This window comes from Pneumocystis carinii, assembly GCF_001477545.1.
Source record: "Pneumocystis carinii B80 chromosome Unknown supercont1.13, whole genome shotgun sequence".
In the NCBI taxonomy this organism is placed as follows: Eukaryota; Fungi; Ascomycota; class Pneumocystomycetes; order Pneumocystales; family Pneumocystaceae; genus Pneumocystis; species Pneumocystis carinii.
In genome coordinates, this window is record NW_017264725.1 from 170,298 (window position 1) to 185,215 (window position 14,918).

General features: G+C 26.9%; 8 protein-coding genes across 8 annotated transcripts; 5 read left to right on the forward strand and 3 right to left on the reverse strand.

Moving 5' to 3' along the window:
* Positions 1 to 197: 197 nt before the first annotated feature.
* Positions 198 to 2,310, reverse strand: T552_02883 (hypothetical protein). The gene is made up of 10 exons (XM_018371409.1): positions 2,214 to 2,310; positions 1,912 to 2,172; positions 1,701 to 1,867; positions 1,581 to 1,661; positions 1,389 to 1,535; positions 899 to 1,341; positions 657 to 854; positions 520 to 607; positions 351 to 471; positions 198 to 304 (listed from the first exon to the last, which is right to left on the reverse strand). The coding sequence occupies exons 3-10, from the start codon at positions 1,815 to 1,817 to the stop codon at positions 243 to 245; spliced, it is 1,257 nt and encodes a 418-aa protein (XP_018224850.1). The 5' UTR covers positions 1,818 to 1,867; positions 1,912 to 2,172; positions 2,214 to 2,310; the 3' UTR covers positions 198 to 242.
* Positions 2,311 to 2,896: 586 nt separating this feature from the next.
* On the reverse strand, positions 2,897 to 3,715 carry T552_02884 (hypothetical protein). The gene is made up of 3 exons (XM_018371410.1): positions 3,589 to 3,715; positions 3,465 to 3,544; positions 2,897 to 3,416 (listed from the first exon to the last, which is right to left on the reverse strand). The coding sequence occupies exons 1-3, from the start codon at positions 3,667 to 3,669 to the stop codon at positions 2,942 to 2,944; spliced, it is 636 nt and encodes a 211-aa protein (XP_018224851.1). The 5' UTR covers positions 3,670 to 3,715; the 3' UTR covers positions 2,897 to 2,941.
* Positions 3,716 to 3,883: 168 nt separating this feature from the next.
* T552_02885 (hypothetical protein) lies at positions 3,884 to 6,445 on the forward strand. The gene is made up of 9 exons (XM_018371411.1): positions 3,884 to 3,920; positions 3,965 to 4,087; positions 4,134 to 4,344; positions 4,388 to 4,860; positions 4,915 to 5,244; positions 5,289 to 5,666; positions 5,707 to 6,186; positions 6,232 to 6,258; positions 6,307 to 6,445. Exons 1-9 carry the CDS (start codon positions 3,916 to 3,918, stop codon positions 6,401 to 6,403), a joined length of 2,124 nt encoding a protein of 707 aa, XP_018224852.1. The 5' UTR covers positions 3,884 to 3,915; the 3' UTR covers positions 6,404 to 6,445.
* Positions 6,446 to 6,610: 165 nt separating this feature from the next.
* Positions 6,611 to 7,472, forward strand: T552_02886 (hypothetical protein). The gene is made up of 4 exons (XM_018371412.1): positions 6,611 to 6,830; positions 6,871 to 7,015; positions 7,062 to 7,291; positions 7,337 to 7,472. The coding sequence occupies exons 1-4, from the start codon at positions 6,657 to 6,659 to the stop codon at positions 7,427 to 7,429; spliced, it is 642 nt and encodes a 213-aa protein (XP_018224853.1). The 5' UTR covers positions 6,611 to 6,656; the 3' UTR covers positions 7,430 to 7,472.
* Positions 7,473 to 8,035: 563 nt separating this feature from the next.
* T552_02887 (hypothetical protein) lies at positions 8,036 to 9,647 on the forward strand. Its single transcript, XM_018371413.1, has 8 exons — positions 8,036 to 8,448; positions 8,489 to 8,703; positions 8,747 to 8,892; positions 8,935 to 8,991; positions 9,033 to 9,158; positions 9,207 to 9,308; positions 9,348 to 9,507; positions 9,551 to 9,647. The coding sequence occupies exons 1-8, from the start codon at positions 8,082 to 8,084 to the stop codon at positions 9,602 to 9,604; spliced, it is 1,227 nt and encodes a 408-aa protein (XP_018224854.1). The 5' UTR covers positions 8,036 to 8,081; the 3' UTR covers positions 9,605 to 9,647.
* Positions 9,648 to 9,699: 52 nt separating this feature from the next.
* On the forward strand, positions 9,700 to 10,780 carry T552_02888 (hypothetical protein). Its single transcript, XM_018371414.1, has 2 exons — positions 9,700 to 10,106; positions 10,151 to 10,780. Exons 1-2 carry the CDS (start codon positions 9,743 to 9,745, stop codon positions 10,735 to 10,737), a joined length of 951 nt encoding a protein of 316 aa, XP_018224855.1. The 5' UTR covers positions 9,700 to 9,742; the 3' UTR covers positions 10,738 to 10,780.
* T552_02889 (hypothetical protein) lies at positions 10,754 to 12,441 on the reverse strand. Its single transcript, XM_018371415.1, has 7 exons — positions 12,191 to 12,441; positions 11,948 to 12,144; positions 11,756 to 11,904; positions 11,621 to 11,710; positions 11,088 to 11,579; positions 10,965 to 11,040; positions 10,754 to 10,918 (listed from the first exon to the last, which is right to left on the reverse strand). The coding sequence occupies exons 1-7, from the start codon at positions 12,393 to 12,395 to the stop codon at positions 10,799 to 10,801; spliced, it is 1,329 nt and encodes a 442-aa protein (XP_018224856.1). The 5' UTR covers positions 12,396 to 12,441; the 3' UTR covers positions 10,754 to 10,798.
* A 99-nt stretch (positions 12,442 to 12,540) lies between these two features.
* On the forward strand, positions 12,541 to 14,907 carry T552_02890 (hypothetical protein). Its single transcript, XM_018371416.1, has 9 exons — positions 12,541 to 12,604; positions 12,660 to 12,983; positions 13,030 to 13,160; positions 13,203 to 13,568; positions 13,609 to 13,852; positions 13,899 to 14,153; positions 14,195 to 14,300; positions 14,359 to 14,387; positions 14,438 to 14,907. Exons 1-9 carry the CDS (start codon positions 12,594 to 12,596, stop codon positions 14,859 to 14,861), a joined length of 1,890 nt encoding a protein of 629 aa, XP_018224857.1. The 5' UTR covers positions 12,541 to 12,593; the 3' UTR covers positions 14,862 to 14,907.
* Positions 14,908 to 14,918: the final 11 nt, after the last annotated feature.

Sequence of the window (14,918 nt, forward strand, 5' to 3'; positions counted from 1 at the left end):
ATCGCTTAATTATATTGTATTTAAGTCATTTTCAATATGAAAATAATATTTTATTATTTATATTTCTATTTTTCTAGTAAATAAGTTCTTTAAAAGTTTCTATATAAATATTATTTTCAAAATTTTAATATTTTTATATAGAAAATAGCTTAAATTTTCATTATATTTAACCATTATGTTTTAAAATTATTGAAAGATTCCTTATTCTTATCTTATTAAAAGCGTTTTATTAAAAACATCTTTTATTTTGACCAATTTTGTACATCTCCATAATTAAATTCTTTAATCAAGTCCTTTTTATTCACTAAAAGGCAGATCAAAAAGAATAAATATGTATTTATTATATCTACCTTTCCCTATATGGTTCCTAGGAATACCATTAGGTAGAATTTTTAATACTGTAGGAATTTTATAACTAGCTAACATGTCTTTTAAATCTGATCTTAAATTATTTAATGTTAATTCTTTTTTCTATGTATAATATTAGAAATTGTTTTGAGATTTTGATAACTTTAATACATCTGATGTAAGTGATACAAGAGCTGCTACTCTTTGAGTCCATACTTCATCATTAATACCAATTACTGCAACTTCATATATATATGGTCTAAAAATTTTTTAAAATTAAAGCTAGAATTTTTGAAATGATAACATACAGTGAAAGCATTTTTTGTTGAACTTCAAGAGCAGAAATCTTATATCCTCCTGACTTTATAATATCTATATTTTGTCGCCCATGAATTATATATGCACCGTTTTCCATTTTAGTTGCTATATCATTAGTTTTAAACCATCTAGTTCCATCTTTTTCATATACAAATGCCTTTTTTGTTGCATCCGGCTTATTGAAATATCTATTTTATATCAATTGATATTGATTCAATTGTTATATATATACTCTTTGAAAACTGTATCACCATTGACCCAAATTTCTTGATCTTCATCTTCTGTTTTTACTAAACGTACCTTGATATAAGGTAATTCCCATCCCACACTTCCTTCTAAACGTTTTTTAAATTCTAATCCACCGCTTAAAATCATTCCTGTTTCTGTCATCCCATATCTTTCTAGTAAAATATGCCCTGTAATTTCATGCCATTTTCTTCTTAAAGCAATTGGAAGTTCTGCTGATCCAGAAACCATTAAGCGTATTTTCTTCATTCTAGATTTCAATTCAGTATTAGAGATTTCAATTCCATTGTTTGTATAATAATGAATAAGTTTAGAATAGATTGTAGGAACAGCCATGAATTGAGAAATTTGAGGTGATTTTAGATCTAAAAATCTAGACCAAACATCTTTGGTATTAAATTTTTCCATAAATTCTATAGTTCCTCCTGCCTAGTTCATAATTTTGAATTTACATTAAGAATATAATATATACTTACATATAAAGGACATATTAGTGCATTAATTATGCCATGAATATGATGTAATGGCAGAATATGTAGCAATCTATCTTTTGAAGAATACTTCCATGCTTCTACTAATGATATTACTTGTGTAAAAATATTCTTATGTGTTGTTAAAACTCCCTAATAAAATTAAATATAATCTATATCTCATCTTATCTGAAGCACCTTAGGTAATCCTGTTGTTCCTGATGTATATAATATTAGTGCTCCTCTATCTAAATCAAATGGCTGGAATTCATAGTTCTCCTGTATTCCTTAGAAGATATTTTCCAATAATATAAATACTTCTTGTTCTATTAAATTAGATTTTAAAAGAACATGAACATAGACTTCTTTTTTGATATGTATTAACATGTTTTTGATCTTCTCTTCAAGAAATAAGCTTGTAAAAATAATATCCATAGAACAGTCTTCAATTATATATTTTATTTCAGCAATTGGATATGTAATACCTTTAATGTATCAATATAAATTGCTTAAAAAAAGTATATGATACATATAGGAACTGCAATCCCTCCTGCTGCCCATATTCCAAGAATTGAAGCTGCGTATAAGAATCCTGGTTCTACAAAGATTCCTACTCTCTTTTGTTCCAAATCTTTTCCCCCTTCAATTGCTTGTAATGATGATTTAAATGTTAATATATAATGAATCAAATCAAAATATGAATAAGACTCTTTATTTCGTTTAAATTCAATAGATATAGAGTTTTTATCATGTTCTACTAGTTTTCTAAATATTGGTGTCCTTGGAAGTGCTATTTGGCTGAGAAATATTCAATAATATCTATATATTTACTTGATATATTTTGTCTTTGAAGATTCCTTGTTTCAAAAAATAAAAAACCTATACATAATATCTTATTCTTTTTAATATTTCTGATGTTTAATGTTTGTTTTATTCTAAAAAAAGTCATTAATGTTCAATTTTCTTCACTTGTTGATATTTGTTAGTATAATTTTATAGAAAATCTAATAAATATAAGTATTTATATATTAAAATATGTGTGTTTTATATGTATTTTAATATTGTTTTAATTTAATATCTTTAATTTGTCAAATTAAAATGATTTTTATATATTATCTATAATATTATGTATTTGTATAGTTTTATTAATTGTTTAATTAGAATTCCTTTATAGATTTATATTAAAGTAATCTTTTATATCTATTTTCAAAGTTTTTTTATATATTTTCTTTAAATTTTCTTTTAGATCATTTTCTAGATAATACAAGCTTGATATATATAATAAACAAATTTGATTAATTGAATCTTTTAAAGATAAGAATACATTTTATATTAGAGCCCTAGTTTCATTATTTACAAAATCTTTACTATTAATACTAAACTATTCTACAAAAAATACAAAAATACCTAATTTAATTATGTTTTGAGATCTACAAACTATATTTTTTAATAAATCACCTATGTTTCCTGTATTTACCCAATAAATAATATCTTATGAGTTTATAATATAATTTAATAATACTTTTGCTGATGAAATACTTGATTTTGATCTATAATATTTACATACATATGCGATAACTTGCATATCTTCCACTTGTTTCACTTCTCCTAATAATCTTAACTGCTTGACCCCGTTTTAACCCATAATATCGTGCAACTGGATCCGCCATCTGGATCCGAGGAAGTTGCGTCTCTTTTAATCGATATCGCTCTAATAACTCTTTTTTTTCTTGAGCTGTAAGAACGATATGTTTTGGAACAAGCTCATGATGCGTAATATTCACTAATAAATCCGATTCTTGAAATGCTTCAATTGTAAACTTCCCTGACATCGTAGCAATAATTTTATTCGCTGATGGTGTCATTGATGTTTGATATATTAAAATTCCAATTTTATGTCCATGTTCTTGAAGCATATGTATAAATTCTTGCATAGCACTAATACCAATAGATGGTTCTCTTTGAAAAGCAACGTATATCTGTTCTTTGTTAGATCCTGGCGGTGATCGTGCATAAAATGAAAGTGTTGATCGACTTTAATTTTACTTAATTTTTATCTCTAAAAACTTATTCTCTGCTTACTCCACTCCATTAATTGTGCAATATTGCTGCTTAAACTGATCAAGCGTTATATCTAATTCTTCTTGAGAAACTAAATAGCCCTAATATCATTAATATTTCTTATTTCTCTGTTTTATATAAATACCCGATCATGGACCATTTGATGGGCTGTTTTCCACACACGAAAGACCTTGATTATATCTCTTTCATCTGAGAAGGTATTCATTGTTTTTTATAGGAAAAATAAGCCGAAAATAAGGGCTTTTTAATAGCTGGTTCTTATATGTAAATTTGGTCGACGTTGATCAATTTTCCATAGGTTTGAGGATTTAAATATTCAAGAAAAAAATGGTTAGAAGGAGGAATTGCCCGGAAAAAAGCAGAAATGTGAGTAGATCTTGTTATTCTGAGCATTTTGATACTAATTTTGTAGGGTAAAAATGGATTTACAGAGGGTTATAATAGTATTATAATGAAGTAAGAAAATGATATAAATTTGAGGGTATATTGAGGTATATAAGGAACGAAAAGATGGAGAATTATTATAGACAACAGGGTATTATTGATGAAGATGAATGGGATGCGTTTATGGAGAGTATCAGGCAAAGTTTACCGACGACATTTAGGATAATAGGATCAGAGAAGTAAAAATGACTAGATTGGTGTATTTTGAGTGATATTTTTTGAAAGAAATGCACTATGTATTAAGAAGTATCTTGAGGATGAATATTTTGCTTTATTTAAAGGACTTAAGCATGAAGATAAAGAAATTGATCCACCGAGTGTAATACCATGGTATCCAAAAGAACTTGGATATTCAGTTGATGTACCGAAGACGGTTATTCGTAAAAATAAGGCATTTAAAAAGTTTCAAGATTGGTTGTTTTATGAGACAGAATCTGTATTTTTAATTTTGAAAATAAAAAAGGCTAATGGGATATAAGGGCAATATATCTCGTCAAGAAGCGGTATCTATGATTCCTCCACTTTTGTTAGATGTGGAGCCCTATCATAGTATTATAGATTTATGTGCAGCTCCAGGATCAAAAACAGCGCAATTTTTAGAGGCTATTCATGATAAGAAACGATTGGGAACAGATAGCAGTGAAATATATCCTAAAGGATTTTTGATTGCTAATGATGTTGATTCTAAAAGAGCATATATGCTTGTTCATCAGATTAAGCGTTTTAATTCTCCTTGTATGATTGTTACGAATCATGATGCATCTAAATTGCCAAATTTTTATGTAGACGATGGAATTGATAATGATTTGGAGCCATCTAAGACTGCTAGAAAATATATTTTAAAGTTTGATCGTGTTCTTGCTGATGTACCTTGTACTGGAGATGGTGCTATTCGTAAAAATCTCAATATATGGAAAGATTGGGATGTACGACAAGCTTTTGGCTTACATACGTGAGCGACAGTTTAAGGAAAAGTGCTTTTCTGACTAGTTTTTATTAATAATAGAACTCAAGTGAATATATTGATTCGAGGCCTTCAGTTATTAAAGGTTAATGGAAGATTGGTATATTCAACATGTTCTTTAAATCCTATAGAAAATGAGGCGGTAGTATCTGCTGTTTTAAGGATTTATGGCAATAGTATAAAGCTTGTTGATGTTTCAGATAGGCTACCAGAGCTTAAAAGGAAAAAAGGAATGAATACATGGAAAGTAATAGATAGCAATGGCGAAATAATTGAGTTTGATGAACGTTTTTCTTTGGATCAGAAAAAAATGCCAAGATCATTATGGCCACCAAGTGAAGAAGAAATAAATAAATTCTGTCTTGATAGATGGTATTTTACTTTTAAAAATATTACAAAAGCTAATTCTTATATAGTTTACGAATATATCCTCATCTTCAAAATACTGGTGGTTTTTTTGTAGCAGTATTTGAAAAGATTGAAAAACTTATTGATATGAGTCGTAAAGATGTTGAAGAAGGTTTAAAGAAACAACATAAAAGAGATCAGGATGATTTAGGAAATGATGCTACATTGGAAAATGATTTGTCTAAAAAAGTTAAGATAGATGCTAGCTTTACTAATGAAACATTGCAATCCGAGAATTCCTTAGGAGGAGACAAAGATTTACAAAATAATACAATAACTAATTCTTTAAATTTTTCTGAGGTACAAAATAAAGATTCTAAAACTCTAAAAAATTGTGAACATTTTAAATTTCTTTCTGATGATTGTGAAGAAATAAAAAATATCAAGTAAGTTGTTTCTTTTTTGTATTTTTTAACATCTCAAAAGGGCTTTTTATAATATTTCTAATTCATTTCCTTCTTCTCAATATGTTGTACGCAATGTTAATGCAATTCCTACACATTTTATCTATTTTTTGTCAAAAAAAATAAAGAATATTTTATATCATAATGAAGATAGGATAAAATTTGTTCATGGAGGTGTAAAGATGTTTACTAAACATGAATTTCCTAGAAATTCTTCGTCTGAAGATATCTGTAAATGGAGAATTCAAAATGAGGGTGTTAAATTGTTATTTCCTTTTTTAGGCCCTGAAAGAGTTATATATGCAAGTTTTAATGAGCTTGAGATATTTTTAAATCATGATTATCCAAAAATTGATATGTTTCCTGAGGGGAAACTAAAAACATCTTTAGAAAAATTGTCTTTAGGTTGTATAATAATGGTTGTTGATATGGAAAATGAAGAATCTGTTAAAGTAAAGCTTAATGTAACTCTTCCAATTTGGAAAAGTAATGTTAGTGCAAAGTAAGTAATTTGTTATTATTGATTTAATAATCTAATTAAAATAAGTTTAATGCTTTCAAAAAAAGATAGAATGTATGTTTTTATCTATATTTTCTTAAATATTAGCTTACATTCTTTTAGGGTTCTAATGATGCGTGTATATGGTTCTTCACATTATTTTGAAGATCATCCTAAAGATGATCTTTTACTTAATACTTCTAACAATATACAAGTATAACAATATCTTTATTCTTAAGAATATAATGTTTAAAGATGTTTAAAAAGGTACTATATCTTTAAAAAAATACTTATTTTAATGTTTTTTTAGAATTAAAATTATATAAACTTATATATATATATTGTTTTCAATTTATATCTTTGGATTATGTTAATATTGAAAGTATTATTTTTAGAAAAGGATATACTGGGTTGCTTTTAAAAGGGCCTTTTCGGTTTTATTTTACATTCAGATATATCGTTTTGATCAGATCATGACAAACCCAAAGAAAAGAGCAGAGAAACAAGAAGCAGCAAAGAACCGTGAAGAAGCTTTGCGAAAGGCAAAGAAGGATGCTGAAGAGGATGCTAAATGGTCTATTGGAGTAAAGGCTCCAAATGCAAAAAAAGAACGAGATTTACAGAAAAAATATGAAGCAGCAGTAAAAGTATAAAAATATATTGCTTTTATGTCTCTAATGTAGACAGAAAGCAGAGAGGGATGCTCTTGAAGTAAAAGAAACGGAAAATATTTTATCAAAAAGTCATAGAAGTGGATCACAGAAAAAGATGAATCATAACCGAGTTATTAATAATTCTTGTGAAAATGAAACTATTAAGACTTATTCTGCATGTAAATATAGCAGAAGATATTATATTTTTTCATTAAATCATTTTAGCAAATATTGATGACGCTTTGGAACTACTATCATTACAAACTAAAGGAAATACAAAAATTATGTCAGAAATTGATAGACATCCTGAGCGGCGTTATAAATCAGCTTTGCTGGCATATGAAGAACAACGGTTGCGGGTTTTAAAAGAAGAACATAAAGGTTTACGATTGCAACAATATAAAGATATAATTCATAAAGAATTTAGTAAACATCCAGATAATCCGATGAATCAGGTATATAGTCTTAAGTTTAATGAATGTTTTGATTAAAGGCTACAGTTAACATCTAAATATAATGCAACTAAGGAGGAGTTAAAAGAGATTTCAGAAGCCGAAAGAAAAAGAATTGAACAACGTTTTGAACAAAAATAATGAATTTAGGAATCTGAATAAAATCATTTATGATATAAAATATGTATAATTGTTTTTTTGGTATAATTCAATTTTTGAGCAATTAATAAAAGGATAACTTTATTAAAATGGATAGTATATTTAATGCTTGTTGGATTTTTTGCACTTTAAAATTATTTTTTGCTAATATTTATATATAAAAGTAGTTATAAATCTATAAAAAAATTATAACGCTCTTTAATAAAAATTTTAGAATATATATATATACATTAACAAAAATTAAAATCTAATTATAAATCATTATTAAAATATATTATCAATTCTAACTTTTTATTTATAAAATATTTTATTTCTTTCTCTATTTTTTAAACCATCTACTAATCTAAGATAAGACTTATAATTATTAATAAAATACAGCTTTTATATTTTATATATAAATAGTTATATCAGTTACTTATTATTTACTTGAGAAAGAACTATCTTGGAATCTTTTATTCAATAACTGTTTGATTTATATGAAATATTATATTTTTTATATCTATTATATATTAAAGAGCAAATTTATACATAAAAAGGATTAAATAAGGGATTATATTAAAGATCTATAATATTTTTAATTGGATATATTGTGGTTCTTTGGCTGATATTGTTTTTTTGATTAAAAAAAAGAAGAATGACCTATGATATTGACGAAAATGATACAGAGATAAAGCTTGCACTTCTTTTGTCAGTTTTTCCAGATGAATCAATTGAAACACTTCTTGAAAAATTACTAGAAAATAATGGAATTGTTGAAAATATATTAAATGTTAATTCACGAACTGATTTTAGAAATGAAAGTGCTCTATTGAAAAGAAAAAAACAAAAGAAAATTGAAGAATTTATAGAGAATGATGAATATAAGCGTAAATCTACTTTTGTTCCTGGGCAATTGTCGTCTGATACCTTGTGGCCTATTAAAATGCAAAAAGATGATTCTCTTGAACTTTCAAAACGTATAAATATACATGTACAACACTTATATTTCCCAGATCAAATTGGTAATGTAATTCAAAATGTTTATTTGTCTAATAATTGCAGAAAAATTGACTCCTTGTACATTAATTCATAATTTTTTAGAGAAAGACATGTGCAATTCTTTACTTTTAAAGATGTTGAAGGAGAGTGAAACATGGAAAAGAAACGAATTTATGCTTTTTGAGAAAAAAGTGGTCTCCCCTCATAAATCTTGTTATTATCTTTACTCTGATGAAAATAAGCTACTGGAACAAAAGTTTTTCCATAATGGATTAGAGGTTTCTTATGTTTTGGCTTAAAAAATATATTAATCTTCTTTAGATTAAAAATGTTAGAGAGTTTCCTGAAGAAATGAATGTTGTTCGTCTTCTTGTTAAGGACATTGTTAATAAAACTTTGTCAAAAAGAGAAAATTTAAAATATCAGTATCTTGGAGAATGGGATCCTAATATTGTGGTTGCTAATTTGTATAAAAAGATCTAATGTTTCTATATTTTTACAAGAATTAGATATTCTAATGCTAAAGAAAGTCTTGGATATCATTCAGATCAATTAACATATTTAGGGTTTATATAAGATCCTTTTAATTTATTATTGAATATCATAGGCCTATGCCAACAATAGCATGTATATCTCTGGGTACTGAACGAGAGTTTCGTTTAAAATCTGTAGATTTTGAGCATAAGGAAAGTGTTAAGAGTATTCATCTACCACACAATTCTTTGTTGATTATGTAACAATTTTAATACATCATTGTCAATATTAATATCAATTTCTATAGGTATCCTCCATGTCAAGAGGTTTATAAACATTCTATTCATCCTGCTCGTACAATTGTTCCACATCCAATATCTGGAACAACAAGGATAAGTATAACATATAGGTTAGTATATTTTGCGTTATTATATCTTTAATAGTTTAGATTTTGCCGCAAAACTTATCAACCAAAGTATATCCCAACTTGCAAATGTAATATACCCTCTATATTACGCTGTGTTCAAAAAAAAGAAACTACTAAAGGCAAATATTTTTGGTGCTGTAATGCAGATAAACTTGTTAATGGTAATGGTAAAGGTTGTCAGGTTTGTTTTTTATATTTTTATATTTTTATATTAAAAAAACTAGTTTTTTCAATGGGCTATGTTTACTAAAGATGGTGAAAACATTCTTGCTTATTAAAGATAAAAGTTTATTATATCATGTTTATATAAGATTTAAAGGTTTATCTACATTGATAAGGCTTATCGATTTTACTAATTTTTTAGATACAAATATTAAAATTTTGATCCATATTTTATTTTAAATAAAAGGGTTTTTATGACTGATTCTGATGCTTCATTATTACTTTCTACTATTGAAATAGGGTTATCTCAATCTAATACATTACTTAAAGATTTGAAATTATTACCTACAGATAAAGGAATATCACTATTATCATTGAAATTGCACTTATTTCTTTCATATTTACATAATCTTGCACTATTAATTCTTGTAAAGATTCATGGTGAATCTATTTCTGAAGGGAAATATGGATTTATAGTTGAACGCTTGGTAGAACTTAGAATTATAATAGAAAAAGGAATACAACCTATTGAATCAAAGCTTAAATATCAAATAGATAAGATCTTAGATAATCTTAAGAAGCATGAGCTGTCTAAGAAACATAAAATAGAAGATACAGGTAAATTTTTATATTTACATTTTTTCTAGTTTAAATAATTAAAGAAAATGGGTTATTATATAAGCCAAATCCCATGGATCTTCTTCCTGTGGATAATGACAATGATAAGAGTGATTCTGTAAAAAAAGGAATCTATCATCCTCCTAGAATTTCTTCTGCATTACCTTTTGAATCGGTTGAACAACGTTTACCATTGAATCATACACTTCGAGATTTCATTGCTTCAGAGATGTCTTCAGCACCTGTATCAGAGCCATCTATTGGTTCTAATATTGTTTCGCATGGAAAGCGGTTTCATGCAACTTCTACTGATGAGCAAAGAAATATTCAAAAAAGAAGAGACTATGAAGAAGAAAACTTTGTACGTCTTCCAAGCAAGAAATATAAAAGAAAAGAACAAAATGTTTTTGGTGGTGAAGACTGGAGAATTTTGGATAATGAACTTTACTATCCAGATTTTTCACCAGATGAAAGCTTAGTTTCTAAAAGTCGTCAAGAAATGGAAGATGAAGAAGATGCTCCTATAGTGAGACGCTTTGGTGTAGATTTTAATAAGAAAAAGAAGTCATTGATGAAGAAACTTAGGTTGAAAGCAAAAAAACACAAAATCTCAAATAAAACAAAGGGTTGAATTTGCTAAAATTTTATTTGGATTAATGAGAATATAGTTATAATACATTATTAGATATATGTTAAGGTTTTTTAAACAATGGGGCTATTTTTGCATCCCATTCATTATGCCAACGATAACGAGTTTCTTCCATTGCACCTTTTTTCAATTTTTCTAATTCCTCATGTGAATAAAATAACTTCTGCTTAATGATTATTCATATTATTACAGTAGAATTTGTTTTAAACCTTTAAAGAGTCTGCGAGCTGATTTGAAGAACTAAAAATAATGCCATTCTTACCGTCTTTTACAAGTTCAGAAAGACTATATATAATTAAATATGTATAAATATTTATTTAATAAATACATACGCTGGAGATTTTACAGCGCAAACAGGAATCCCACAACCAAACATATCTACTATTTTCATTGGTAAATCTAAGCCACTAGAACTAGTATGAAGAGATATTCCTAAGTCTGCACTGCCTATAAATCGGGGATAATCTTTAGCATCTAGCCATATAGTGACAATTTTGACATATTTTAAATTTAAGTTTTTAATTTTTTGTTCATAAAATTTCCTTAAAGGACCTTTACCAGTAATAATTGCAAGTATAGATAACGGTTCATGATTTTTGCTAAGAATTGTATTCATCCTATCAAAAGCAACAAATGCTTCCAATAAAATGGAAAAGTCTTCGTCAGGTGTCCAAGAAGTAGATGATACTAATAGTTTTGTTTTTTCATTTGAAATATCAAAATCATAAGTATGAACAAATGTTGAAAGAAATGATGATTTCTCCATATTATCAAGAGGTTTAAAATGCATTGGAGGTCGGTCATGAAGAGTGTAGATCGGTGATCTATTTTGTTTAAGATAACTAGAAAAAACTATAAATTATACTTGTATTTCCATTTTTCTTTAAGAAATGTTGTCATTGCATAAGAAACAGTGAAATGGATATCAGCACAATTTCCAAAAACCCGTTCATACCTCAAATATTTTTAACAATCTTAATTATTAATAAAAATATCTTACCATCTATAAAGCAATGTCAAAATATGTTTAGGCCCTAATTTTAGCGATAAAACTGTGTATCCCAGATTATGCCAGTCAATAATTAGCTTAATTGATCTCATTGAACATATAAGACGTGTCACTCCGAAAGATGGAATTGATGGTGGATTCTTTAAAATATAAAATATCTCATCTATTTTATTTAAAATATACCTGTAAAATTAAATATTCTGTTGATTGAGGTAAATAAAATAAGGCAGAAAATAGGAAAAAAGCCTGAAAAAATACTTTAATAGGTCCACTCAAAATAAACGGTAATAAATGACATTTATTAACTATTTTCGGCTCAAATGGTATATAAATAATATGGATATTCTCCGATTCTTCTATATTCGGAAATAACATTGATCCTATATCGGTTTTTCATCCTGTCTTTACTTATTTAACCTTATATACCCTGATACCCTACAAGATTCACTTCAAACCCCTGTTTTGACAATGAAAGCGCATGGTATTGCATTCTAGGGCTTCTACCAAGATCTCCTAATACTACTAGACATATAGATCTCCGTCCTTTCTTCACTTTATTTTTATAACATGATCTCAACAGTTTTTGAACCCCAAATCCCGCGAAAAAAAGGATTATATACCATATTATCATGTTCTATTCAATTCCCATAGAATATACCCTGTTTTCTCCTTTGTTTCCTGCCTTTTTACTCAATTTCTGCCCGGCTTTGCTGCTGCAAAAAAATTGAACGTTGAAGACTACTAGTGCTTAATCGACGATCTGCTGAACGTTACAAGTCCCACTTTTTACTAAGAAATAAGCGGGTTTAGCAGATAAAATGATAGAAAAATGGATAGTTGGTAGGTATTTTTCTAATATTTCTTTAATAAAGCTAATTGAATGATTAAAAAATAGTAAACAGTTGTTAAATATGTTAAGTGAACGATTAAGTTTGATGGTATTTATTATGGGGTTAAAGGGGAAAAACGGGCAAAATAAGGGATTTAAGATGACATATGGAGTGATTATGTTGATAATTTTTCTTTGTTTGGGGTTTGGAGGGGTATTTTATGATAAAAAAGGAAGTAAAATGATATTATTGAAAAAATGGGCAAAAAATGTAAGAAACGAGGGATTTTATAGAGGAAAAGGAAAAAGAACGATGGTATTTATGGGGTTTTTAGTTTTTTGTTATATATTTTTGCTTTATAATGTAGCAATGTGTTTTAGTGGACTACGGTTAGTATTATTGAAATAAAGGATAATATTTATGAAGGAAAAAAAGAACGATAATAATGGTATTTCCATATAATATAATTCGTATGATTGTGAATGGGGATTCTAAGAGAATTTTTATATATAAAAGGAATTTTTTATTTTTATTATTTTTTTTAGTATTGATTGATTTTTTGAAGAGTAATTTAGGAGATATAGTTAAAATTTTATTGATAGTTTTAGGTTTACGATTGAGAGTGATTTTTGGGTATTTTTTTGTTGGACTTATATGGATTTTATCATTTTATATTGATATTCCAATGAATTCGAACAGTTTTTTATTTTCTTCTTTATATTGCATACCAATTGTTTTAATTGAATTTTTTATGGGTATTGATGGATCTAGATATTCTATATCTACTTTTTTTTTGGTTATTTTTTCAAGTATGGTTCATATAATTTTAAGATTTGTAAAGACATTTGATTCTATATATATGATTAAATTTTTCTGGCCTTTCTCTACAGTGATGATGGTATTTATGAATTATGTATTCTTTGGGGAATATCCTGGTTTAATTGATTTATTGAGTTTATTTTTGATGTATTATTGTAAGTAATAACGAGATTTTAGATATGGGTTAATTTTTAGGCTTTTATAAATCTTTAAATAGTCCTGAAAGCTACATAAAATATCATTCTAAAGACGATGTTATAGGTATACGTAGAGTAAAAACTTATTTAACACTTATTATGAAAAATCATGATTCTCGAAATATTTTTTTATTTTTTTTTCTGAATTTGACATTTATGTTTATACAATTGGGTTATGGTATCTTTTCTAATTCGTTGGGCCTCATTTCTGATTCGATTCATATGGCATTTGATTGTTTTGCGTAAGTTTTAATTTTAATTTTTGAAATTGATGTACAATAAAATTAGATTATTAGTTGGGTTATTAGCCTCTATTATAAGTAAATTCCCTCCGTCATTTACATTTCCGTTTGGTTTCTCAAGGATAGAGGTTCTTTCTGGCTTTGTGAATGGCTTACTTTTATTATTATTATCTATATCTATTGTTATAGAAGCAGTTTCACGGCTATTAACTCCAAAAGAGATCCATTTAGGAAAGCTTCTTCCTGTTAGTATTATTGGTTTTATTATTAATCTTTTTGGAATTTTTTTATTTAGACATGGGTAAACTTATTTTTTTTCTATTTATTTTTTAATTAGACCAGACATAATCATAATCATAATCATAATTTAGATGGTATCTATTTTTTAGAAAAGAAACATGAGAGCAATGACTCTATACATAATCATTTTTCGAACAATTATATTGATGTATGTATTTTTTTTCAAAAAATATATAAATGTATTTTTTTATTCATTTATTATTTAGGATATACATAATAATGTCAATATTTATGGGTATATAATGTTTTGAGAAGGATATTTGTTATAGCTAATGAATGTTTTAGTGTGTTTTTACATATATTCGCTGATACTCTTGGTTCATTTGGTGTAATTGTATCAACATTACTTATACATCGGTTTAAATGGCCGGGATTTGATTCTTTGGCATCAATTCTTATTGCAGTTTTGATATTTGCTTCTTCTATTCCTCTAATTTTGTCATCTGCCAAGAACCTTCTTTTGATTGTTCCTCATGATTTCGAATATAATGTTTATAATGCACTGAATAAAATAAAAACGCATTCAGGAATTTTATGTCTTGAAAACTATAGGTTTTGGATGAACAATGAAAATACAAGTAGTGGAATAATTCGTGTGAGTGTTAAGAATGATCAAGATTTAAATATTATTCGTCAAGAAATAGAAAAAGTATTAAAAGAATCTATAAAAGGACTTGTTAATGTCACTGTTGTTACTGAGAGACGCTGATCAAATTAAGTTTGATAAATCTATTTTAAAGAATTTTTTAAAACATTATACACGAAA